The following is a 20,784-nucleotide window of genomic DNA, read 5'->3' on the forward strand; positions in this document are numbered from 1 at the left end:
TTTGAGCGTAAGCACGAAGTCAAGTTGTACCTCGGTCTTGCTTGGATTGTTAGAAGATTAGAAACTATCACGGATGCTTCAACGCCATTGTTTGGAGTGTGTGTGTGTGTGTGTGTGTGTGTGTCGTCAACATCAGTCTGTGGTTTGAGGCCACAGATGAGCTAATTAGCATGATGATTTGCCATCAGTATGCTAATCAGAAGCAATTCAGATTTTTTATTCATATCCTTGTTTTTTTCCCCTCCCCCCCGCGCCCAATCTGCACACACTCGCCGATTTGGATTTTTCCAGCGCAAACACACGTGTGTGTTTTCACACGTTTTCATTCATTCATTCATTCATTCATTCATCCATCCATCTATCTATCTATCTATCTATCTATCTATCTATCTATCTATCTATCTATCTATCTATCTATCTATCATCTGTTCATTCATTCATTCATTCATTCATCCATCCATCCATCCATCCATCCATCCATCCATCCATCTATCTATCTATCTATCTATCTATCTATCTATCTATCTATCTATCTATCTATCTATCTATCCACTCACTAGTCCATCCATCCATCCATCCATCCATCCATCCATCCATCCATCCATCCATCATCTGTTCATTCATTCATTCATTCATTCATTCATTCATTCATTCATTCATTCATTCATCCATCTATCTATCTAGCTGTCCATCCATCCATCCATCCATCTATCTATCTATCTATCTATCTATCTATCTATCTATCTATCTATCTATCTATCTATCTATCTATCTATCTATCTATCTATCTATCTATCCATCCATCCATCCATCCATCCATCCATCCATCCATCCATCCATCCATCCATCCATCCATCCATCCAGGCAGCACAGGTCCATCCAGATGTTTCGGTCTCCTGGGACTCACCATCTCCTCCCTGGAGACCCCGAGGCTGTCAGACATCACGCTCACCTGCGCGACACCATGCTAACATGTTCCGTCCATCACACGCACCTCAAGTGGACCCAAATTCCAGTGTCCAAAATGTCCAAATCCGCCTCTCCTGGCTTAAAACGCGAGCAGATTTCACGAGTTCCCCCCCGCCGGGCCCTGCAGGCGCGTGGCCTCTTTCCTTTTATTTTCTTTTTTGTTTCCACCGGCGCCTAACTGTGATCGCTGCTGTAGGTTTTCCTTGACTCGCGGGCGCTCGGGGGGAGGCCGGAGGGGGCGGAGAGTATAATTATGGCGCAGTGTCCCATTTGTGTCTTCATCATATGGGGAATGCACATTTTTCACCGGGGAGGTAATTCAGCAGGCGGGCCTCGGCCGCTCGGTCGATACGTCTCTATAAAGAAGAAATAAAATGACTCCCGGAGTGCAGGTGCTCCGGCGACACCTGAGACGCTGCCGCCGGTCCGTAGCTCGCAGCTCCGGCGCCGTAACGCGCTTTTTATTCGTCCGCGCCTCTTTAGGATAGCGTTTGTTTAGCATGACCCAAATTGTTGTGAAGTGAATGTCTCAGCAGCTCTGTCTCGACTCGCTCTCCTTCCCCTTCCTCTCTTTGTGCACACATACGTGCAAAACACACACTTTTACGAGAAAGGGAAACAAACCGAGAGCTTCAGCCGGGCGTTATTTACATTTATAGTGGAATTTTTGCGAGAGGCAGGAATCAATGAGCTGGCTGGCCGACCAATGAGGTTTCAGGAAAATTGAGTGAATCATATGCCTAATTTGTGGAGCGAGCTGTGACGCCCCCGCCCCCCCCAAACTCTGATTTACCTTCCTGAGGGGATGATATGCAAAGGAGTCAAATCCCACATCTGCAGGGGGGAAAAAAAAAAAAAAAAAAGCCTGTCTTTTTCCACGAGGTTGCATTTGAGTCTCGCTCCGAAGGGACGCCGTTTCCGCAAATCCACGGCGTCGGTTCGGGAGACGCTCGGCTCGGTTCGCAGGCGTTGTGTTTTTTTTCGCCGTCGCCGCGTCAACGCCTCGCCGACGGGGCGAGGACCGCACCCGCCCGGGTGGACCGGCGGTCGGAAACCGCGTAGATTTAGTCAACGTATGACCTCCATGATAACCGGTATGGGGGCAATAAATCGCTTCAAATTTTGTACATGTGTTGCTAGGCAACAGCATAATCTGTCTCCGTCTCTCCCCTCCTCACACGGCTCTCTGCTGGGATTGCTCTGCCGCTATCATTGAAAACGGTTAATTAACTTCTACAAAAAGTCCATTAATGATGTAGATTAGGCTTCTGAGGGTTAAAAAGGCACATCTAGACCGCGCCGGCATTAAAAAAAAAATGTCAGAGATTAAAAAGAGGGTTCTGGAAATGAAGCGTTTTAGAGCCACACATCTGTTTGCGTCGGGGATCCTCACCGTAAACACCGCCGAAAGAAGAAAAGAAATAAAGATCACGTGTCGATTCGTTAATGAGCTAAACAATCTAATACAATTACAAGAGCTGAGACGATAAACACGGCCTCGGGCGACGCTAACGTCCGCCAGTCGTGGCGGATTCGCAAATAGTTTTTGCCGTCGTCCACCAATGATTTGCAGGGATTGTCCTTTTTTTTTTTTTGTGGAATAATATATTTTACGTTCAGGACGCGCGTTCCGGTCGGTCTTCGTCCTCCTGGTCGGCGTCCGCTGGGGATTTTCAGACGAGGCGACGATTCATTTGCACACAAAAGACGGGGGTCGGGGGTCATGGATTGCCGATAGGTCAGCTCGGCTTTGGAGTAACGCTGCCATTATTCCAAATCATTTATATGGTCGCAGTCGCTCCTGTTCATTATCATTGATTTCTCTGGCGGAGCCGCGATCAAACTCATTTCCAATATCCAATCACGGCCGTGCAAGTCTTCCCGAAACAATCCGTGTTTTTGAACGTTGTTGTGAAGGGTTTTATCATGTGTTCCCTTCAAAACACCAGCACAGAAGAGCCAGAAGATCCACGCTTTGACTCCGGCAGGGGGTCGGGTCTCCAGGTTCTCCCTGCGTTGGGTTCCTCAGGGTTCCTCAGGGTTCCTCAGGGTTCTCCAGCAGGAGGTTCAAACATGCCTTGTCCAGACGTTCGAATCTTTGTCTAACCTGTGAATGAGAGGGTGAATTTTCAGTACGTTTCGAGAGACCGAATGGTTGGATGTCTGGGTCCGAGGTGGACTTCCTCTCGCCCCACAGGAGAAGGTAGGTGGAATGAATGAATGAAAATCCTGCATTCATGTTCAAGAATATCTGAATTTGCGGAGAACATCCTCTCATCAAGTCAGCCGTCATGAAGCAGCGCGGTGAAGACCTTTGGATTCAGGTTCCGCACCTGAGAAGGTGACTTCAAAACAGTCGAAGACATATTCACGCTTTCACGTCCTCCTTAAAATCATGTAAAGTGTTCATTCATTCATTTTCCCGTAGCGCGACCGGCGCGCCAGATCTTAGTTTGAGAAGTTTCCTCTTGTCCTCCAAAGGTCACAGCTTCTCCTTTCACAGAGGAGAAGCTTAATCCCGGCGGAGCCTTCGCTTCTCAGGCGCTCGTCCCCGGAAATATTTCCGCGGCAGGTGCGCGGCGTGAAAGCAGACGTTAGCGTCCGTCGGCGGCGACGCGGAGCTCTTCAAGCGCGAAGCCTGCAATCCTTCCTCGCCACGCTGCCCCTGCTAATCCTCTCCATTCAACCACGTCACTATGGAAACTGACTGGATGTCTCACCCTTTGACGCCCAACTTGTGGCGCGCCGACGCCGTCGCCGACAGAACGGCGCTGTGACACCCTTCGCCGCCATGTTTATGGAAAAAAAAAAAAAAAAAAAAAAAAAGGCACCGAGCTGTTTTATTCGCTCCGGCGGCCATTTTTTGTTCCTTCGACCTGGAGATGGATCCACCTCGGCCGCTACCGATTATTCCATCTCCTCCGCTTTGCCTCTGGAGAATATCGGTCATGGTCTTTAAGAGGGTTTATCAGCTTCAAAGCTGAGGGAGCTTCTCCTGCAAACCCATCTCTGGATCCACGCGAGCTTCCCGACGCTCGCAGGAATGGGACCCGATTCCCCCGGCTGAGCTCCCCGAGCAGAGCCTTCACCAGAAGCTCGAGGAGCACATTTGCATTCATGAGGTTCAGGACACACGGCATCACCTGCGTGGAAGCGGTGGAGATGAAGAAGCCTGATGAAGAGCCGTCCTCCTGGTGGATCTGCCCGGTCCTCAGGTGTTCTCCTCCCTCCCTCGGCTCCAGACGTGGTTCCAGGTTTGCTCCAGCTTCTGGTTGTTGGTCTGCAGATGTGTCGGTGGAGATGTATCTCCTACCCTGACCTTGGGTTCGGCTCCCCTGGTAGACCTCCATCTCCTGGACTCCTACCTTTTGTCGTGTCTGGACTCTAAACCTTCTTACCAGGTTGAGGGACTGCCGCAGTTCTTCTTGTCGACCCTCTTCAACACCATCAACAACAGTCCGGTGGTCCCGAACCTTCTCCACCCCGGCCGAGTCACGCTGGTGTTCATCTCATAAGCGAAGAACATTTTTTTGAAAACATCTACAGACGCATGTACAGCTTTTAAATCCTGAGCTACAACCTTCCACAGGTTTGTGTCCTCCTTGAGAAGGTTGGTCTGCACCTTGGAGCTCCATCCTCCCCTTCCAGGCTCCAGCAGCAGCGCTTTGTCGGTCTATCTTCTGCCTGGTCCACCTAGATCTTCCCCGCAGAGCCCGTTAAGGCGAGTTCCTGAATCCCTGCCTCCGCAGTCCGTTGCTCTCCGGTTCAGTCACGTTGAACCCTGGAGAAGATCTCCATCTGCAGCCGTGTGGAACATGGTGGCTCCTTCTTCTGCATCTCCAAAGAGGTTCAGTCCATGAAGGAGTGCTCACGTTAAGGAGGGGTTTCCACGGATTTGGTTTTTTTTTCCCAAAAATAGTCGCCAGGTGGAAAAGATCTCCATGCACATGTGGAGACACAAAGTCCATCTGTTTTTATGAGTTCCCTCCATGTTCTCCTCCTTGGGTTCTCCTTGTTCTCCAGGTTCTCTTGTCTGAGTTCTCTCTGTGGGGTTTCTGTGCTGTCACCATGTTCTCTCCACCTTCTCTCCATGTTGTCTCCACGTTCTCTCCATGTTCTCTCCATGTTCTCTCCATGTTCCCTCCATGTTCCCTCCATGTTCCCTCCATGTTCTCTCCATGTTCTCTCCATGTTCTCTCCATGTTCCCTCCATGTTCCCTCCATGTTCTCTCCACGTTCTCTCCATGTTCTCTCCATGTTCTCCCCATGTTCTCTCCATGTTCTCTCCATGTTCCCTCCATGTTCTCTCCATGTTCTCTCCATGTTCTCCTCCATGTTCTCTCCAGGTTCTCTCCATGTTCTCTCCAGGTTCTCTCCATGTTCCCTCCATGTTCCCTCCATGTTCTCTCCATGTTCTCCCCATGTCTTCCTGCTTGGGTTCTCCACGTTCTCCTCCATGGGTTCCCTCCACGTTCTCCAGCCTGGCAACCATATCCGAAGATTAGAATCGATACAAACCCCAGGCATCGGAACAACCGACCAACTAACCCGTGAAACATCTCCACCTTTCCGTCTGAGTTTTTCCATAAAATGAACGCATCAAACAGTTTGTGCAGATGGAGATGGAGATGGAGATGTTTATCTTCTGGTGTGTAATGAGTGACTGGACCTTAATGGGCCCGTTTAACCTTTGGCGCCGCGCCGGGATGGCGGTTATTTTCTGTGCGTCAGAAGCTGCGGTGACGCCGTCAGATCCCTCACGCAGGAACACCAACCCAGAGGTCGCGGATGCGGTAAGTGTGTGTGTGTGTGTGTGTGTGTGTGTGTTCTGATGCGCATCTCCATCCACATCGGCTTGTGTAACAAACCCAACGTGCGCGATTTGCATTCGTTGGCGTTCCCTCACAAATGTAAATGAAATAAATGGTGATGCAACACCTCCAATCTGTCCGTCTCCCGAAACGAGAACACGCGTGAGCGGCGGATGAAGTCACTTCGTTTAGTTGTCGGCAATGGCATCGGGAAACGCTGACCTTTTGTTGGGTTCCTCGCGGCCATGCAGCGTGAGTCACATGACAGCCGGATATTTACAGTGCCTCTCGTCACTGGGCTGTCAAATCACGGCACACTCCGCCGGAGCCCGGCGGGCCCGAGGCTGAGCTCCGGCTCGGACGCGAAAAGGTGTTTTTTTTTTTCCCAGTTCTCACGTTACGCTTCGAACGGCACGAGGGTACGGGAGGACGTGTTAGCGACGGCTAGCTGGAATAAGTTTGTGAAGGACTGATGCCTTTTAGGTGGTTAATTTGTCTCTGGAATGAGGTTCTGGTGAGCATCGAGCTCCAGATGTAGCCGGGATTCTGCATTTACCAAAGTCTGAGTTCTCCGTGGCCGCGATCAGCCATCTTCAGGAATTCTTCTTCTCCTTTGGGCTTTTCCCTTCAGGGTCTCCTCAGTGAATCCACCTTCTCCATCTAACCCTGTTCTCTGGATCCTCCGCTCTCACACCAACTAACTCCATATCCTCTCGTGACGTCCATAATTCTTCTCTCCAATTCCACCATCCGTCTACCAATACCTTCCCTCTCCCTCCTCTGTCCATGACCCAACCATCTCTGACCTTCTCTCCAGAACATCTACCATGTGTCGTCCCTCTGATGGACTCGTTCCTGATCCTCTCCGTCCTGGTCGCTCCCAAAGAGAACCTCGGCATCTTCATCTCTGCCACCTTCTGTCTTTTGGTCATTGTCAGTGTTTGTAGATCATCTCACCACCGTCTCCTCCACCTTTCCTTTCCTTCTGGCCGATCGTCTTCTATCTTCTCGTACCCCTGACACTTTTCTCCACCCGTTCCAACCTGCTTGAACCCGTTTCTTCACCTCTTCTCCACATTCTCCTACATTCTGGTCTGTTGACCCTAAGAGCTTGAAATCCTCCACCTTCTTGATCTCCACTCCCTGTATCCTCACCGTTCCACCCGGGTTCCTCTCATTCACACACATATATTCTGTCTTGCTGCAACACAACTTCATTCCTCTCTTTTCCAGATCATACTTCCACCTGTTCCCTGGTCTTACTACAGATCACAATGTCATCTGCAAACCTCTTGGTCCATGGAGATTCCTGTCTTACCTCCTCTGTCAGCCTGTCCATCACCACGGCAAACCAGAAGGTGCTCAGAGCTGATCCCTGATCAAGTTCCACCTCCACCTTGAACTTCTCTGGTACACCTCACCACAGTCTCACAGCAAGCATACATGTCCTGCACCAGACCGACATACCTTTCTGCCACTCCAGACTTCCTCATACAGTACCATAGTTCTTCTCTCTGCACCCTGTTGTACGCTTCTTCCAGGTCTACAGAGGTACAATGCAGCTCGCTCTGACCTTCTCCGTACTTCTTTACCAGCATTCTTAAAGCAAATACTGCGTCTGTAGTACTTTTTCCTGTCATGAAGCCATACTGCTGCTCACAAATGCTGACTTCTGCTTTCAATCCAGTGTCCGCTACTCTTTCCCATACCTTCATTGTTTGCCTCATCAACTTTATACCTCTATAGTTACCACAATTCTGCACCTTTTCTTCAAAATGGGTACCTTCACACTCTCTAAGATCCTGTTGAGTCGTCTAATCAGAAACTCTCCTGGACACTTCTGGAAACAACCTTTGCCGACGTCCAAATGCAAGAGCAATTGTGAAGATGCAGAATTTCCCCTTTTATCCTAAATCGTGGACGACCGGACCTCTGTTTGAATTGAAGCCGCTCTGCAGTACGCTCCTGTAGCTAAGATGCTTTTAAACATTTGGAAACAAATCTAATTTCTTTGTTATCTCGGTCAAATCTGGACAATGCAGGGTCTCTGGTGAACCACCGCCATTCCAACCCCTAATGAGATTATGGTTGAAAATAATTTGCAGATTATCATTAATGCCACGGTGAATGTTGAGTTTGTGTTTGGATTAAATAGGATTTTTCCTCCTACAAACTTCACACAAGGAGATCGAGGTGGTTTATAGACTTTAAATCTTACAAAGGCGATGACATTTTGACCGCATCTTCACCGGCAGGCGATGATGACGACGGCGGAGGCGATGACGATGAGCGTTCACCGGAACGTTATCATGATCATTATTTTAATATCGTTCCCATTATGCTGAATGTAATCCCTCTGGGCTCATTTTAATCCCGTAAATGTATTCTTCATGCTTTTGTTTTGTTAAATTCGGTGTAATGACTTTAACTGGCGTGTAAAATACATCTAGATTCTTCCACTTGGTGCGTCGTTGGAAAAGGTGCCCAGGTGTTGTGGATGTGTGTCTCCACGCACCTTCTGGATTTATGAGCCGTGTCCAACGTGAAAATGCAAATAATTTATCGTTTTTTTTGTTTGTTTTCTGTTTTTTCCTCGCTGCAGAAACAAATTGTCCGTCGGGGGCGATTAGCTGGAAGTTAAAAGTATTTTTAGATGCACCGATGCAACAGCGGGATATTTTAAATATTAAAGGGGTGGATCATCTCCGAGCAGGCCGTTTATCTTCCTCCCCAACCGTGCAAACACCAGATTATGAAGATATCATGACGTCTCCAAAGTGCACCGCTATGTGAAGTGTACCATTTAACATTTCATGCATGTTATTTACAGACACTGAAATGTCTTGATAGCACAAATCAGATGCAGAAAGAGACCAAAACCTTTTCACGCAAAACTTAAAAACCTTTTTTTTTTTTTTTTTTCAAATGCACCAAAATCTGTTTGCCATTTTCAAAACCATGCCATTCCACTGCTGATGGCAATATTGGAAATATTGGCAATATTTCACAGGGGGAAGGTGAGCACCAACTGGTTTGGTGAGAAATTTTGAATGAAATGTTTCACCGGCATGTGTGTGTATCTGCAATTACGCTACGTGGCCAAAAGTATCGCCTTGACTCACGTCATCTCTTCTGGGACGGCCGTCCACAAGGTTCAGGAGTGTGTTTACGGGAATGTGTGACCGTTCCTCAGAAGGCCCGGCTCTCGGTCTCCGCTCTGATTCACCCCAAAGGTGTTGCGTGGGGTTTGAGGTCAGGACTCTGTGCAGGTCAGTCAGGTTCATCCGGGTCTTTATGGACTTTGCTTTGCGCACGGGTGCACAGTCGTGCCGGAAAAGGACCGGCTCCAAACCGTTCCAGCAAAGTCCAGTTCCTCTCACTGGAACTAAGGGGCCAAAAACAAGCCCACGCCATGATCCCCCTCCACCGAACTTCACCCTCGGCACAACGCCGTCAGACAAGTCACCTTCTCCAGACTCGTCCATTGGATCTCCAGATGGAGAAGCGTGATCTGCACCGCTCTGGAGTCCAGTGTCAGCATGCTTTCCACCGCTACGTCCGACGCTTTGCTTTGCACTGTAGTTGCAGCTGCTCGCCCATGGAAACCCATTCTACTCTTCTTCTGCTCATCTGAAGGCCACGTGAAGTTGGGAGGTCTGTAGCCATTGACTCTGCAGAGCATCGGCGACCTCTTGGCACGATGCGCCTCAGCATCTATCGAGTTTACGTGTCCTACCACTTGGTGGCTGAGTCGCTGTGGTTCCCGAACACTTCCATGTTCGGCTGACGGTTGACAGGAATATTTAGGAGCGAGGAAATTTCCCGACAGGTGGCATCTCATCACAGTTCCACGCTGGAATCCATGAGCTCCAGAGAGCGACCCCTTCTTTCACAAATGTTTGTAAAACCACTCTGCATGCCGAGGTGCTTGGTTTTATACACCTATAGTGGTTGGAACACCGGATTCCCATCATTTGGACTGGTGAACCAATACTTTTGGCCATAGAGTGTATGTGCTGTGCATGCTTCATTTTGCAGGTTGCGAATATTTTCCAGCATTTTGATCAAACCGGCCAAGTTTGCAAAATTTGTGTTTGAGCGATTTGGTAAAAAGCCGTGAGAATGAAAGCGCGAGCAGGGAGGAGGTGGGTTTGCACCGCCAACAGAGACCCTGATAAGGATCAGAGTGTCGGGCAGATTGGACTCATCCGTCCTGCCCCTCTCTGGAGGGCAGATAGGAAGGGAGGGGTCGAAATACAATTTTGGCCAAGATTTTGGCGACGTGCACGCTCCTTATAGTCATTTCCATATCGGCGGACGATCTGGCGGCCTTATCTGTCAACTTGCCGAGGTCCTTTTGAAAGCGTCGAAATGAGATGGCACAGTTTCTCCATCCTCTGCAGACGGAGGTCGGGGGTCTTTGTCCGGGGTCGGCGCCCATTTAGCGCTTTGAAAAATGGAAGAGGCAATTTTTAAAGACGTCTGATAACAGGTGCGGGGGAGGGAAGCCTCACCTCCCCTTCTGTCTCGGTATAATAGAATCGGCTTTTAAAGGCAATTATGCCCAAGTCACGGCGGTCCGTCTCGCGAGGGAAGTGCGAGGCGGCGGACGCCATTTTAGACGCCGAATCCAAAATGGTTGCCCGAGAGAAGCGGCTTCACCGCAGGCAAGAAGCGACCACGTCCTCCATCGTCGTAGTCCTTCCATCCTGGGCGACATGGGTTTCGCCTTCTCGGCGATTCTATTTTGTCCTATTTGTGCTGGTCTCCCTGCGAACGAAGCGGGCGGAAGGCATCGAAGGCAGAATCAACTTCGAGACTTTCCTCAATCTTTTTCTCAGATTTTCAAACGTGGCACCAGCGACAGGCAACCATACCACGCTAACTGAGCAGCCGCGCGGTGGATCCACATTCAAAAGTGCCGGCTGAAAGAAGAGCAGGGTTCGGAGGTGTGTAGTTTGATGGTCTATGCGAGGCCGTTTTGGTACGACTGCCATTTACAGGTCCAACCTGGATTCTGTTTTTATGTGTTTAATGGACGACTGTTAGCACACTCATTTAAGTGTTTTATATTCGAGCAACAGCTACAAACTGTCTGTGCAGAAATTGACATGAAACAATGTTAAATTGTATCATCTAAATATAATTGCTGCTCTAATGCATCTTTTCAGCTCTTATTGTATTCTTATATTCTTATAAATTTGTGTGTTGGCATGTTTACAGTTATAATCTTGCAGCAAACGCTGCCATTGCTCTTGTAGTCCATCAGTTCAGTTAGTTGGAGGCGTATAATTCCTAAAGTATGGTTCCGGTCCCTCTACGTTTGCTGTTTGTCTTCACGCCGTTCCTTTACTTTGGGCTGTAACTCCTTGAGATGCGACCGTTTGGTGTTTGAGCTTCTCTGTTTTCGTTCCAAATGTTTTTATTTTTCCACAAGGTTGAATAGTGATATTCATTTTGGACTGAGAGCAACATTTCAAGAGTTTTGAACATATTGTTGATCTCCAGCTCTGCTGCCTGTCTTCTATCCAAACCATAGAGCAGCGCTGCTCTCATCATTGTCTTTTCCACCTCTCAAGATGTTCCTCAACCTGTCCTCTGCTCTCACTACAGATCACAATGTCATCCGCAAACATCGTGGTCCATGGAGATCCCTGTCTTACCTCATCTGTCAGACTGTCCATCACCACGGCAAACAAGAAGGTGCTCAGAACATTTCCCTGACGAAATCCCACCTCCATCTCGAACTTCTCTGCCATACCTAAACCAAACCTCACCACTGTCTCACAGCAAGCATACATGTCCTGCACCAGTCCGACATACCTTTCTGCCACTCCAGACTTCCTCATACAGTACCATAGTTCTTCTCTCCGCACTCTGTTGTACGCTTCTTCCAGGTCTACAGAGGTACAATGCAGCTCTCTCTGACCTTCTCCGCACTTCTCTACCAGCATTCTTAAAGCAATACCAGGTCTGTAGTACTCTTTCTAGTCATGAAGCCATACTGCGGCTCACAAATGCTGACCTCTGCTCTCAGTCTAGTTTCCACGACTCTTTCCCATAACTTTGTTGGACGGCTCATCAACTTCATCCCTTCATAGCTACGACAATTCAACACAGCTCCCTTTTTCTTCAAAATGGGTGCCACCACACGTATCTTCCATTCCTCAGGCATCTTCTCAATCCTGTTGAGTCATCTAACCAGAAACTCTTCTGGAAACAACCTTTGCTGATGTCCAAATTCAAGACCAGCTGTGAAGGTACAAAATTTTCCCCATATATCCTAAAGAATTGTGGACATCTGTTGCCACAGCAGGACCAAAACTTACAAAATGCTTTATTTTATTTTATCTGTGTGATGATATTATGAATAAACCGACACATCAGTGAGTTGCAGAGGTTCCTGCCGCGTGAACGGGCCTGTCAGCAGAGATTTAGGGTTCGCAGCTCGTTGTGTTTAAATGCAACCGAAGTCCCGGGCGTCACAAACGGGCTCCGGACGGCGCCGGCTTACGAGGCGCGTCATCAGTCAGGAAGGATATTTACAAACAAATGTTCAGAACCGGAGGGTGTCACAAAGAATCGAGGTGATAAAACCGCACCGACGCCCGGAACTCCATCTCCTAGTTTCTCTGTGGAGAAGGTTCTGCAGCCTGGAGGTCGACGCCGTCCTCCGACCTGCAGGTATCTGAATTATTTGCTCACAAACTCAGGGATCTCAAAGAAGCTATCAGAGGCGTTTGAGGCGTTCAAGCTTCCTCCTCACAGCCAGAAGGTCCCTGTTGGATTCCCACAGGAGGTCTTTCTGAGCAGAGCCTCCATGTTCTCCCCGTGTCTGCGTGGGGTTCCTCAAGGTTCTCCGGGTTCCTCCCGCAGTCCAAACGCATGCAGGAGGTTCAGTGGAGACCCTGGATTGTCCAGACCTGTGTTTCCATCAGGTTCTCCGTGACGGACGGGTCCAGGGTGAACCCGCCTCTCGGCCAATCACAGCCGGGACGGGTTCCAACCCGGTCCGGCTGCAGGACAGGAGGTCTAGATCACTGGTTCTGAACCTTGTTAGAGGAACTGAACCCCACCAGTTTCATATTCGCAGAACCCTTCTTTATTGGAAAAATAAAATGCGATTACTTTTTTCAAATTCACGACATAGGTAGATGTTTTACCGGTGCATAAAATGAAGCGTCCATCAACACCACAAAACACTGATTTGCAATAAGTATGACTTCTGCCGTTGCCTTCGAGAGGCGGGTTCAAAGTCTGTTCCTTTTCTTGGTTTTTACGTCCAGTACCTTCAATTGTTTGCACACAAAGATGTACTGGAACAAACGGTATGAAAATCTCCGAGGCTTTCTTAGCAATAACAGGGTGCGTTACAATTTGTTTGGCTTGTCATCGAGAATTCTATTAGTCGTGTCTTGACCTCCGGTGAACCAAGGTTAAGCATTGAACCAAGGTGAAGAACCACTGGTGTGCATGAATGAATGAATGAATGAAAACACACTCACACTCAAGGGTTGCAGGTGTGTGTGTGTGTGTTCAAAAATCAAGAATAACCATTTCATTTGACCCCCAACCTGAACTTCACCTGAGATCCTCCACCGGGGTCTCCTCTGATGGAGACCGGACCGGAAAACCTTCTCATGTGGCCGGCGGCTCATGGGGGATGTGATGTGAGGACCTCCGGGCCTCCTCGCAGAGAGACCTCCTGCTTTGTCCAAAACCTCTGGACCAACATCAGGGGACATCGGAGACCTTCCACAGAGGGAGACGTTTGTCTTCATGGACAGAGGAAGAGTGAAGGAGAGACAGGGAGGTTGACAAGCTCCCCCCTCCTCCTCCTTCTCCTCCCTTCAGCCATGGAGGAGGTGAGGACACGGAGGAGGAGGAGGAGGAGGAGGAGGAGGAGAGCGTAAGACCTCTGCTCGGAGCTCAGCTGCATGTCAACCCAATCATTATATCACAAGGCTATTCAAATTGACGTGGTGTACGGAGGTGGATCTTCACGAGCGCGGGTCCAGCTGATTCAGGGCTGCCAGCGTGAGACGTTCAGGCGCCAGCAGCGTCCTCCGAAAAAATTTGCATCCTCGGATCTCGGGGTTGTTGTTTTCAGCCTCCGCCGCCGCGAATTCGAGCTTTTCCACGTGAGAACCTGGCGCGACGTCTACGCTTTCTCCAAGCTGGTCACTGTGAAGGCGTTGAGGATGGAGGAGGGGCAGGTGTGTGTGTGTGTGTGTGTGTGTGTGTGTGACCCGTGGGTGTGACCAGACGTGCACGTCACCCCGAAGGGCTCCATTTGCAAACCTGTGTGTAAGAATAGGAACTGATTCAGTCACTCAGAGGACAAAATGTGGTGGCAGGGATGCAGGGAGGGAGGAGGGGTGGGGGGAAATAGCCCCACTCATCTCCTCTCATTTTCTCCCCGCTACTACCCGGCAGAGTTTCTATGGCAACCCCTCAAAAAAAAAAAAAAGAAAAAGAAAGAAAAAAAAAAAAAAAAAAAAAAAACGGTGTGCGGTGAATTGTGGATTTGAGATGCGTTGTGTGATTGCGTTGCGAGGAGGAGATGGCTGGCTCTTTCGTCAGCCCTCCGCGCTGTAAGAGGAAATGGGTAGAGAGCGCCAACGAAACAGTGTGTGTGTGTGTGTGTGTGTGTGTGTGTGTGTGTGTGTGTGTGTGTGTGTTTAGGAAAGCTTTACATTAGACCCCCCCCCCCCCCCTGCAGAGCTCCTCATGACTGCTGGCATCCATCAGACCTCCAAAATAGGTGTCTGGCTGCCGGTGCAGGCTCAGCCCGTGGGCCCGCTGCAAAACACTGACGGTTCAATTCTGCTCTCCGTTCCTTCTGCATCCGTGCATGTGTGTGTGTGTGTGTGTGTGTTTTGTTGTTATGACATTTTGACGGATGACGGAGAGGAACACTCACAAGGACAACCGGCAGAGAAATCGTTGTTGCCTCCTCGCTCCTCCCAGCTTCCCCTCCTACCTTGCCTCCTGACTGAGAGTGTTGGGAGGTCTTTTCTTCTCCAGGAGATCCATGTCTTTATCTGTGAGAGGAGGACACGTGTGAGCTTCCCCTCCACCCACCTCCACCCGCCCCATCCGAGTGGCTGTATTTTGCTTGTAAACTGTGCCAGTCCCCATTAGCATCCCATTATAAACCAGCATGAGGACTCGGAAAGCCTGCCACGGCACGTGCGTGTGTGTGTGTGTGTGTGTGTGTGTGTGAATCTCACAGTCAAGCGATTAAGGATGGCCTTGTTTCAAAGGAACGCCGCCGATGTTTTGCCCGCGTACAATTCAATTTAAATGTGTTTGGGTTGTTTGACCCAGATTTCTCACCTACCCCGGCGCTGATGGCTGGATATCGGCGGCAGCCTTGTGCAACGCCACCGTGGGGCGGATCGGTGGCGGGCAGCGCCCCCTGTTGACCACATCCTCGCTGCACATGGAGATGAAATGCCCTGTGAATCATGGGATCTGAACCATGTATGGGGTCTAATGGGATAAATACAGCTTCACACACACACACACACACGCTTACGGGAGTGTAGTTCACTCGCAGAGTCGACGCGATGGATCGATCCTTTAGCCCAGGGGTCGGGAACCTGTGGCTCTTTTGATGACTGCCTCTGGCGCTTTGAAAATTTCTTAACAGAAAAATGAATCAATAATTTTACTAATAATGTTACTTTAGTAAAAAAAAAAAAAAAAAAATCCACACACATTTTAATCTTAAGATATTTTCACCCGCAACTTTTCGCGCTGGCGCGCAACAAAGAGCCAATCCTTTCTGTGCTCCGGTGTGCGGGAGGGTCCCATACCCTAAAAGTCTCATTTTATTGGATAATTTACAACAGCCTGCACACGTCACTTTGAGGCCAAGAAGTAATATTCCCTCGTTTTTGGTTAACTTGTTTATGCAGAGTGAACCCTTCTAACCAAGAAGATGACAAAAAGAAAAAATAATGAGGATTACCGTATGTTTCAGCAGGAATGGACAGAAGAATTGGCCTTCGTGGAGAGGGCGGGTCGTGCAGTGTGTCTTTTATGCAATGATAACATTTCATCGATGACACGTTCAAATATAAAGCGACACTTTGACACACGCCGTGCCGCATTTGCAGAGAAATATCCAGCGGGAGACGACGGAAAGAAGGCCTGTCGAGAACTCGTGTCCAGAGTGCAGCTATTCAGCAGCAGCAGCGCCGTGTCTGGGCCAAACAAGGTGATTACAATCCGGCCAGCTTTGCTGCTTCTTTAACAACTGTGAGAAGCGGGAAGCCGTTTACAGATGGCGAAGACGCCAAATCATTCATGCTTGATGTGGCCGACGAGCTTTTTGACGACTTTAAGGATAAAGACGAGATAATCAAACGGATAAAAGATATGCCTTTCTCAGCAAGAACTGGTGAATGACATACATGCAGCGAAGTATTTCAGTAGTTTTGGGACATGTGGGTAAATAAGCAGAGCTGGAAAGTAAACACAAATGGACAGAAAAAAACCTCAGCCTGCAGACCAGCTGCTTGTTATGATATTGATAATGGACAGTCGTTCTCGCACCTAGAAAACATTAAGACGAACCTGCGGTCACGTTTAGTAGCATTATAATCAAGAAGCACTTTACTTTGTTATAGCAAAGTATGTTGTTCAAAATAAATTGTACTCTAAAATTGTTGGTCTTTCTCCTCCATTTAGCTGTTTTTGGTATTAAAATATACATATGGCTCTCTTAGGATGATATTTTAAAATATGTGGTTTTTTTGTCTCTCAGTCAAAAAGGTTCCCGAACCCTGATTTAGCCGTTTTCAGGAACGCGTGTTTTTCAATCGAACGATTCATTCGTTCATCGCCCGTCACTCTCATCCTGCACGTCGACGACAAAGTCAGCTTCGGAATCTCAGAAGACATGAGATGAACAAAATAATCGAATGCAAATGTGCACAATTGCTTAAACTATAAGGTATAACGTGCACGCAGACTCAGCTCTGCTGCGAAGGTGGAAAGAGGAAGACTGGAATGTATAAATATGTCATTTGAATATAAAGAGGAGCAGCTGTTGTTTTTGTACAGTTTGGTGCAAAAGCTCAGTCAGTAATCCCTAAAGGTGTGTGGTACAATAGCAGCACCATTCCACTGCCAAAGTGCAAAATAGCGGTTAATAAAAAGTGTTAATATTGCGATATATTGTCAGAGTCCAGTGTTCTTCTTCTGCGAGTTCCTCCTGCAGAGGCTCCTCACCAGGACACAATAAGACACATCCAGTCACGGTCTGGAAACTTGAATCAAAAGTCAGGTGGAAAAAAAAGAAAACATTCCCGAATGATAAATAACGAGCGTTGCTACGAGATGTGAACATCTTCTTCTTCTTCTTCTCCTTTGGGCTTTTCCCTTCTGGGGTCACCACAGCGAATCAACCTTCTCCATTGAACCCTGTCCTCTGGATCCTCCTCTCGCTAGACATCTATAAATCTTCTCTTTTGGTCCTCCTCTATTCACTCTCCCTCCTCTGTCCATGACCCAACCATCTCTGACCTTCTCTCCAGAACATCTACCATGTGTCGTCCCTCTGATGGACTCGTTCCTGATCCTCTCCGTCCTGGTCGCTCCCAAAGAGAACCTCAGCATCTTCATCTCTGCCACCTCCAGCTCTGCCTCCTGTCTTCTGGTCGTTGTCAGTGTTTGTAGATCATCTCACCACCGTCTCCTCCACCTTTCCTTTCCTTCTGGCTGATGTTCTTCTATCTCTTCGTACCCCAAAACTTTTCTCCACCCGTTCCAACCTGCTTGAACCTGTTTCTTCACCTCTTCTCCACACTCTCCTGCGCTCTGGACTGTTGCTCCCAAATACCTGATGTCCTCCACCCTCTTGATCTCCACTCCCTGTATCCTCACCGTTCCTCCCGGGTTCCTCTCATTCACACACATATATTCTCTCTCGCTGTGACGCACCTTCATTCCTCTCCTTCCTCCTAGATGTTCCTCCACCCGTTCCCTGCTCTCACTGCAGATCCCAATGTCATCTGCAAACCTCCTGGTCCATGGAGCTTCCTGTCTCACCTCATCTGTCAGCCTGTCCATCACCACGGCAAACCAGAAGGTGCTCAGAGCTGATCCCTGATGAAGGTGCGGTGAGGCTGCAGGGGTGAAGATGGTGGAGGAGTTTCAGTACTGAGGATCAGCGGTGGAGAAGTGATGAGGAAACGGGTTCAAGGAGGTTGGAACAGTTGGAGAAAGGGGACGGAGACAACCCATGTAGTTTGAGACCCAAAGGAGAAGACAGGAAGCAGAAGATGTGGAGGTTCTCATTGGGAGTGAGGAGGATGAGAGGATCAGAAGGAGTCCAGCAGAAGGTCAGCACATGGAAGATGTTTTGGAGAGAAAGTCAGAGAAGCCAGACAGGGTTGCTTCATGGACAGAGGAGGACGGTGAACATGTTGGAGCTGCCAGGCAGGAGGTCCAGAGGAAGACCATGAAGACATGAAGGTCTGACAGACCTGGACGGAGGAGATGGTTGGATGGAGGAGGAGAAGAAGAAGAAGAAGGTAGGTATCACTGTCGTCAGAGAGCGGATATCTTCATACATTCTGATGTTTTAAAGTGTGTGTGTGTGTGTGTGTGTGTGTGTTTTACCATGCTAACACCCCTCACACCTTTCTTTGCCTCAGCTTGTCTCATCCCATCCCAAGCCTACCGACCCCCCCTCACACACACACACACACACACACACACACACACACACACACACACAGCCTTGGTGTCTCTTGTCCAGGTCTGCAGGAATGTTGAGTGTCTCTCCACCCCCCAAAGATTAGGCTTCACCGTGCCCCCCTTCATTCCTCTCCAAAGTATGCCCCCTAAGAGCTGCTGCATTTTTATCTGAGCCCTGTGATTGTGACAGATTGGCCAAATGACACACACACACACACACACACACACACACACACACACACACACACACACACACGGGGAGGGACCAGAGAGGCTCCGGGGCTATAAAGCCTCGGCAGGACGAGGCCGGCGTCCTGCCCGGAGCCGGACAGAAGCCCCTCCTCAGCGCCAACATGAACGACATCTACAAAGCAGCGGTACGTCTTCCAGCAAAGTGTGTGTATGTGTGTATGTGTGTGTGTGTGTGTGTGTGTGTGTGTGTTTTATCATGCGGTGGCGTTTCAAAAAATGTCATAGACTTTATCACTTTCTGCTGAACAAGAGTCCCATCATTTCGGCCTGTAGACGTTGCTCTTCGGGCTCCATCAGCGGAGTCTTCTCACCTTCTGGGCCTCTAGATGTTCCTCCTGCTTCAGCCTCATTGCAGCTGGTCAGCAGCTTCTCAGGAGCTCCTCGGCTCCGGACGCTCCAAACCGACCGGTCCCACTTCACATGGCTAATTTTGGCCGCTTGCACAGACGCCGGTGTGCGTCCGCGGCCCTCTGGTGCCACAGAAGGGCTTCAGGTTTAGATAAGGCCCCCCCGGCCCCCCCCCCAGGCCCCCCCGGCCCCCCCGGCCCCCCCCAGGCCCCCCCGCAGGACGAATTCCGGCATTATCTGTGAGCCGGGGAGCTGCTCCGGACGCTCAGCTGGCCGCGGCGGGCCGCTCGCATCCCGGACGGGCAAGAAAAAAAACAAAAACAAAACACATAAGAATGTAAATGACTCATGTTTGTTTAGATTGCCTTTTTTTTTCCGGCGGCGTTCCCCGAGGGTTTGTGTGCATTTAGTTTATAGCGGACGACAGACAATAACTCTTACATAAGCAGCTGTCTCCTTCTCTCAATCGCGGTAGCTTTTCCAGGATTACTGGCCCATTGTTGGTCCAGATCCACCGCTATGCTAATTTAAAGCGCAGCGTATTGTGTCCTTTATCTGCGGTTCCCGATCCTCCTGTCTGTTTATTTTTAACTTCTTCTCCTACCGACTACCGCCGTGAGATATGTATGTTTTGTCGACCCGGATGAGAGAAAATATAAAAAAAAAGCAAAAGAAAGCCCGGGCCTCATGTCTTCTCCGCGTTCTTGCAGGTGGAGCAGCTGACGGACGAGCAGAAAAACGGTGCGTATGATGTTCGGCGCGTCTTCGTTCACGCGATCGGCGGCCGCTCTTCAATCCGTGCGTGGTTTTCTGTCCGCCGCAGAGTTCAAGGCCGCCTTCGACATCTTCGTGCAGGATGCGGAGGACGGCTGCATCAGCACCAAGGAGCTGGGGAAGGTGATGAGGATGCTGGGCCAGAACCCCACGCCCGAGGAGCTGCAGGAGATGATCGACGAGGTGGACGAAGACGGTAAACGCGAAACGTCCGTGAGAATGCGACGCGACGCCTCCCGGACGCTCACCGGCTCCGCTCGCTGTGCGCAGGCAGCGGCACGGTGGACTTCGACGAGTTCCTGGTGATGATGGTGAGGTGCATGAAGGACGACAGCAAAGGGAAGTCCGAGGAGGAACTGGCGGAGCTGTTTCGCATGTTCGACAAGTGAGTTTGGTCTTTTAAAAACCGACCGCGCGTCAGAACGCGGTCGAACACGTCCTGCCTTCGCCTTCCAACGCAGGAACGCGGACGGCTACATCGACCTGGACGAGCTGAAGATGATGCTGGAGTCCACAGGAGAGGCGATCACCGAGGACGACATCGAGGAGCTGATGAAGGACGGGGACAAGAACAACGACGGAAAAATTGACTACGACGGTGAAGACCGAACCCGCAGGAGGAGACCTGAAGCAAGTGGCAAAATCGTAAGGCTGACTTTTTTTGTTTTTCTGTTTCTCCACAGAGTTCTTGGAGTTCATGAAAGGAGTGGAGTAACTCCAGGAGGCCGAGGCGACTTTTCTATTCCCACGTGTCTCCCTGCGTCCGCGCAAAGCCGCACGCCGCCTCGGTTTGCAGCCGACGGGACGACTTTGCAAGATCGATAATTAGCCGATTTCCCCCCTCATTTCTCTTGCATTGTTGTAAATAGTTCCACTTGTGACGATCGCGATATTTTGTAAACAAACCCGATCTCCGGTC

The 20,784-nt window shown here is 49.5% G+C and overlaps 1 protein-coding gene across 1 annotated transcript; it reads left to right on the plus strand.

Annotated features, from left to right (window-relative positions):
• Nucleotides 1-18,759: 18,759 nt before the first annotated feature.
• On the plus strand, nucleotides 18,760-20,784 carry tnnc1a (troponin C type 1a (slow)). The gene is made up of 6 exons (XM_086141410.1): nucleotides 18,760-18,868; nucleotides 19,802-19,832; nucleotides 19,915-20,061; nucleotides 20,136-20,250; nucleotides 20,327-20,463; nucleotides 20,549-20,784. Exons 1-6 carry the CDS (start codon nucleotides 18,845-18,847, stop codon nucleotides 20,578-20,580), a joined length of 486 nt encoding a protein of 161 aa, XP_085997536.1. The 5' UTR covers nucleotides 18,760-18,844; the 3' UTR covers nucleotides 20,581-20,784.

This window comes from Fistularia commersonii, chromosome 34, assembly GCF_037954325.1.
Source record: "Fistularia commersonii isolate RoL2024-O1a breed Wild chromosome 34, RoL_Fcom_v1.0, whole genome shotgun sequence".
Lineage (NCBI taxonomy): Eukaryota > Metazoa > Chordata > Actinopteri > Syngnathiformes > Fistulariidae > Fistularia > Fistularia commersonii.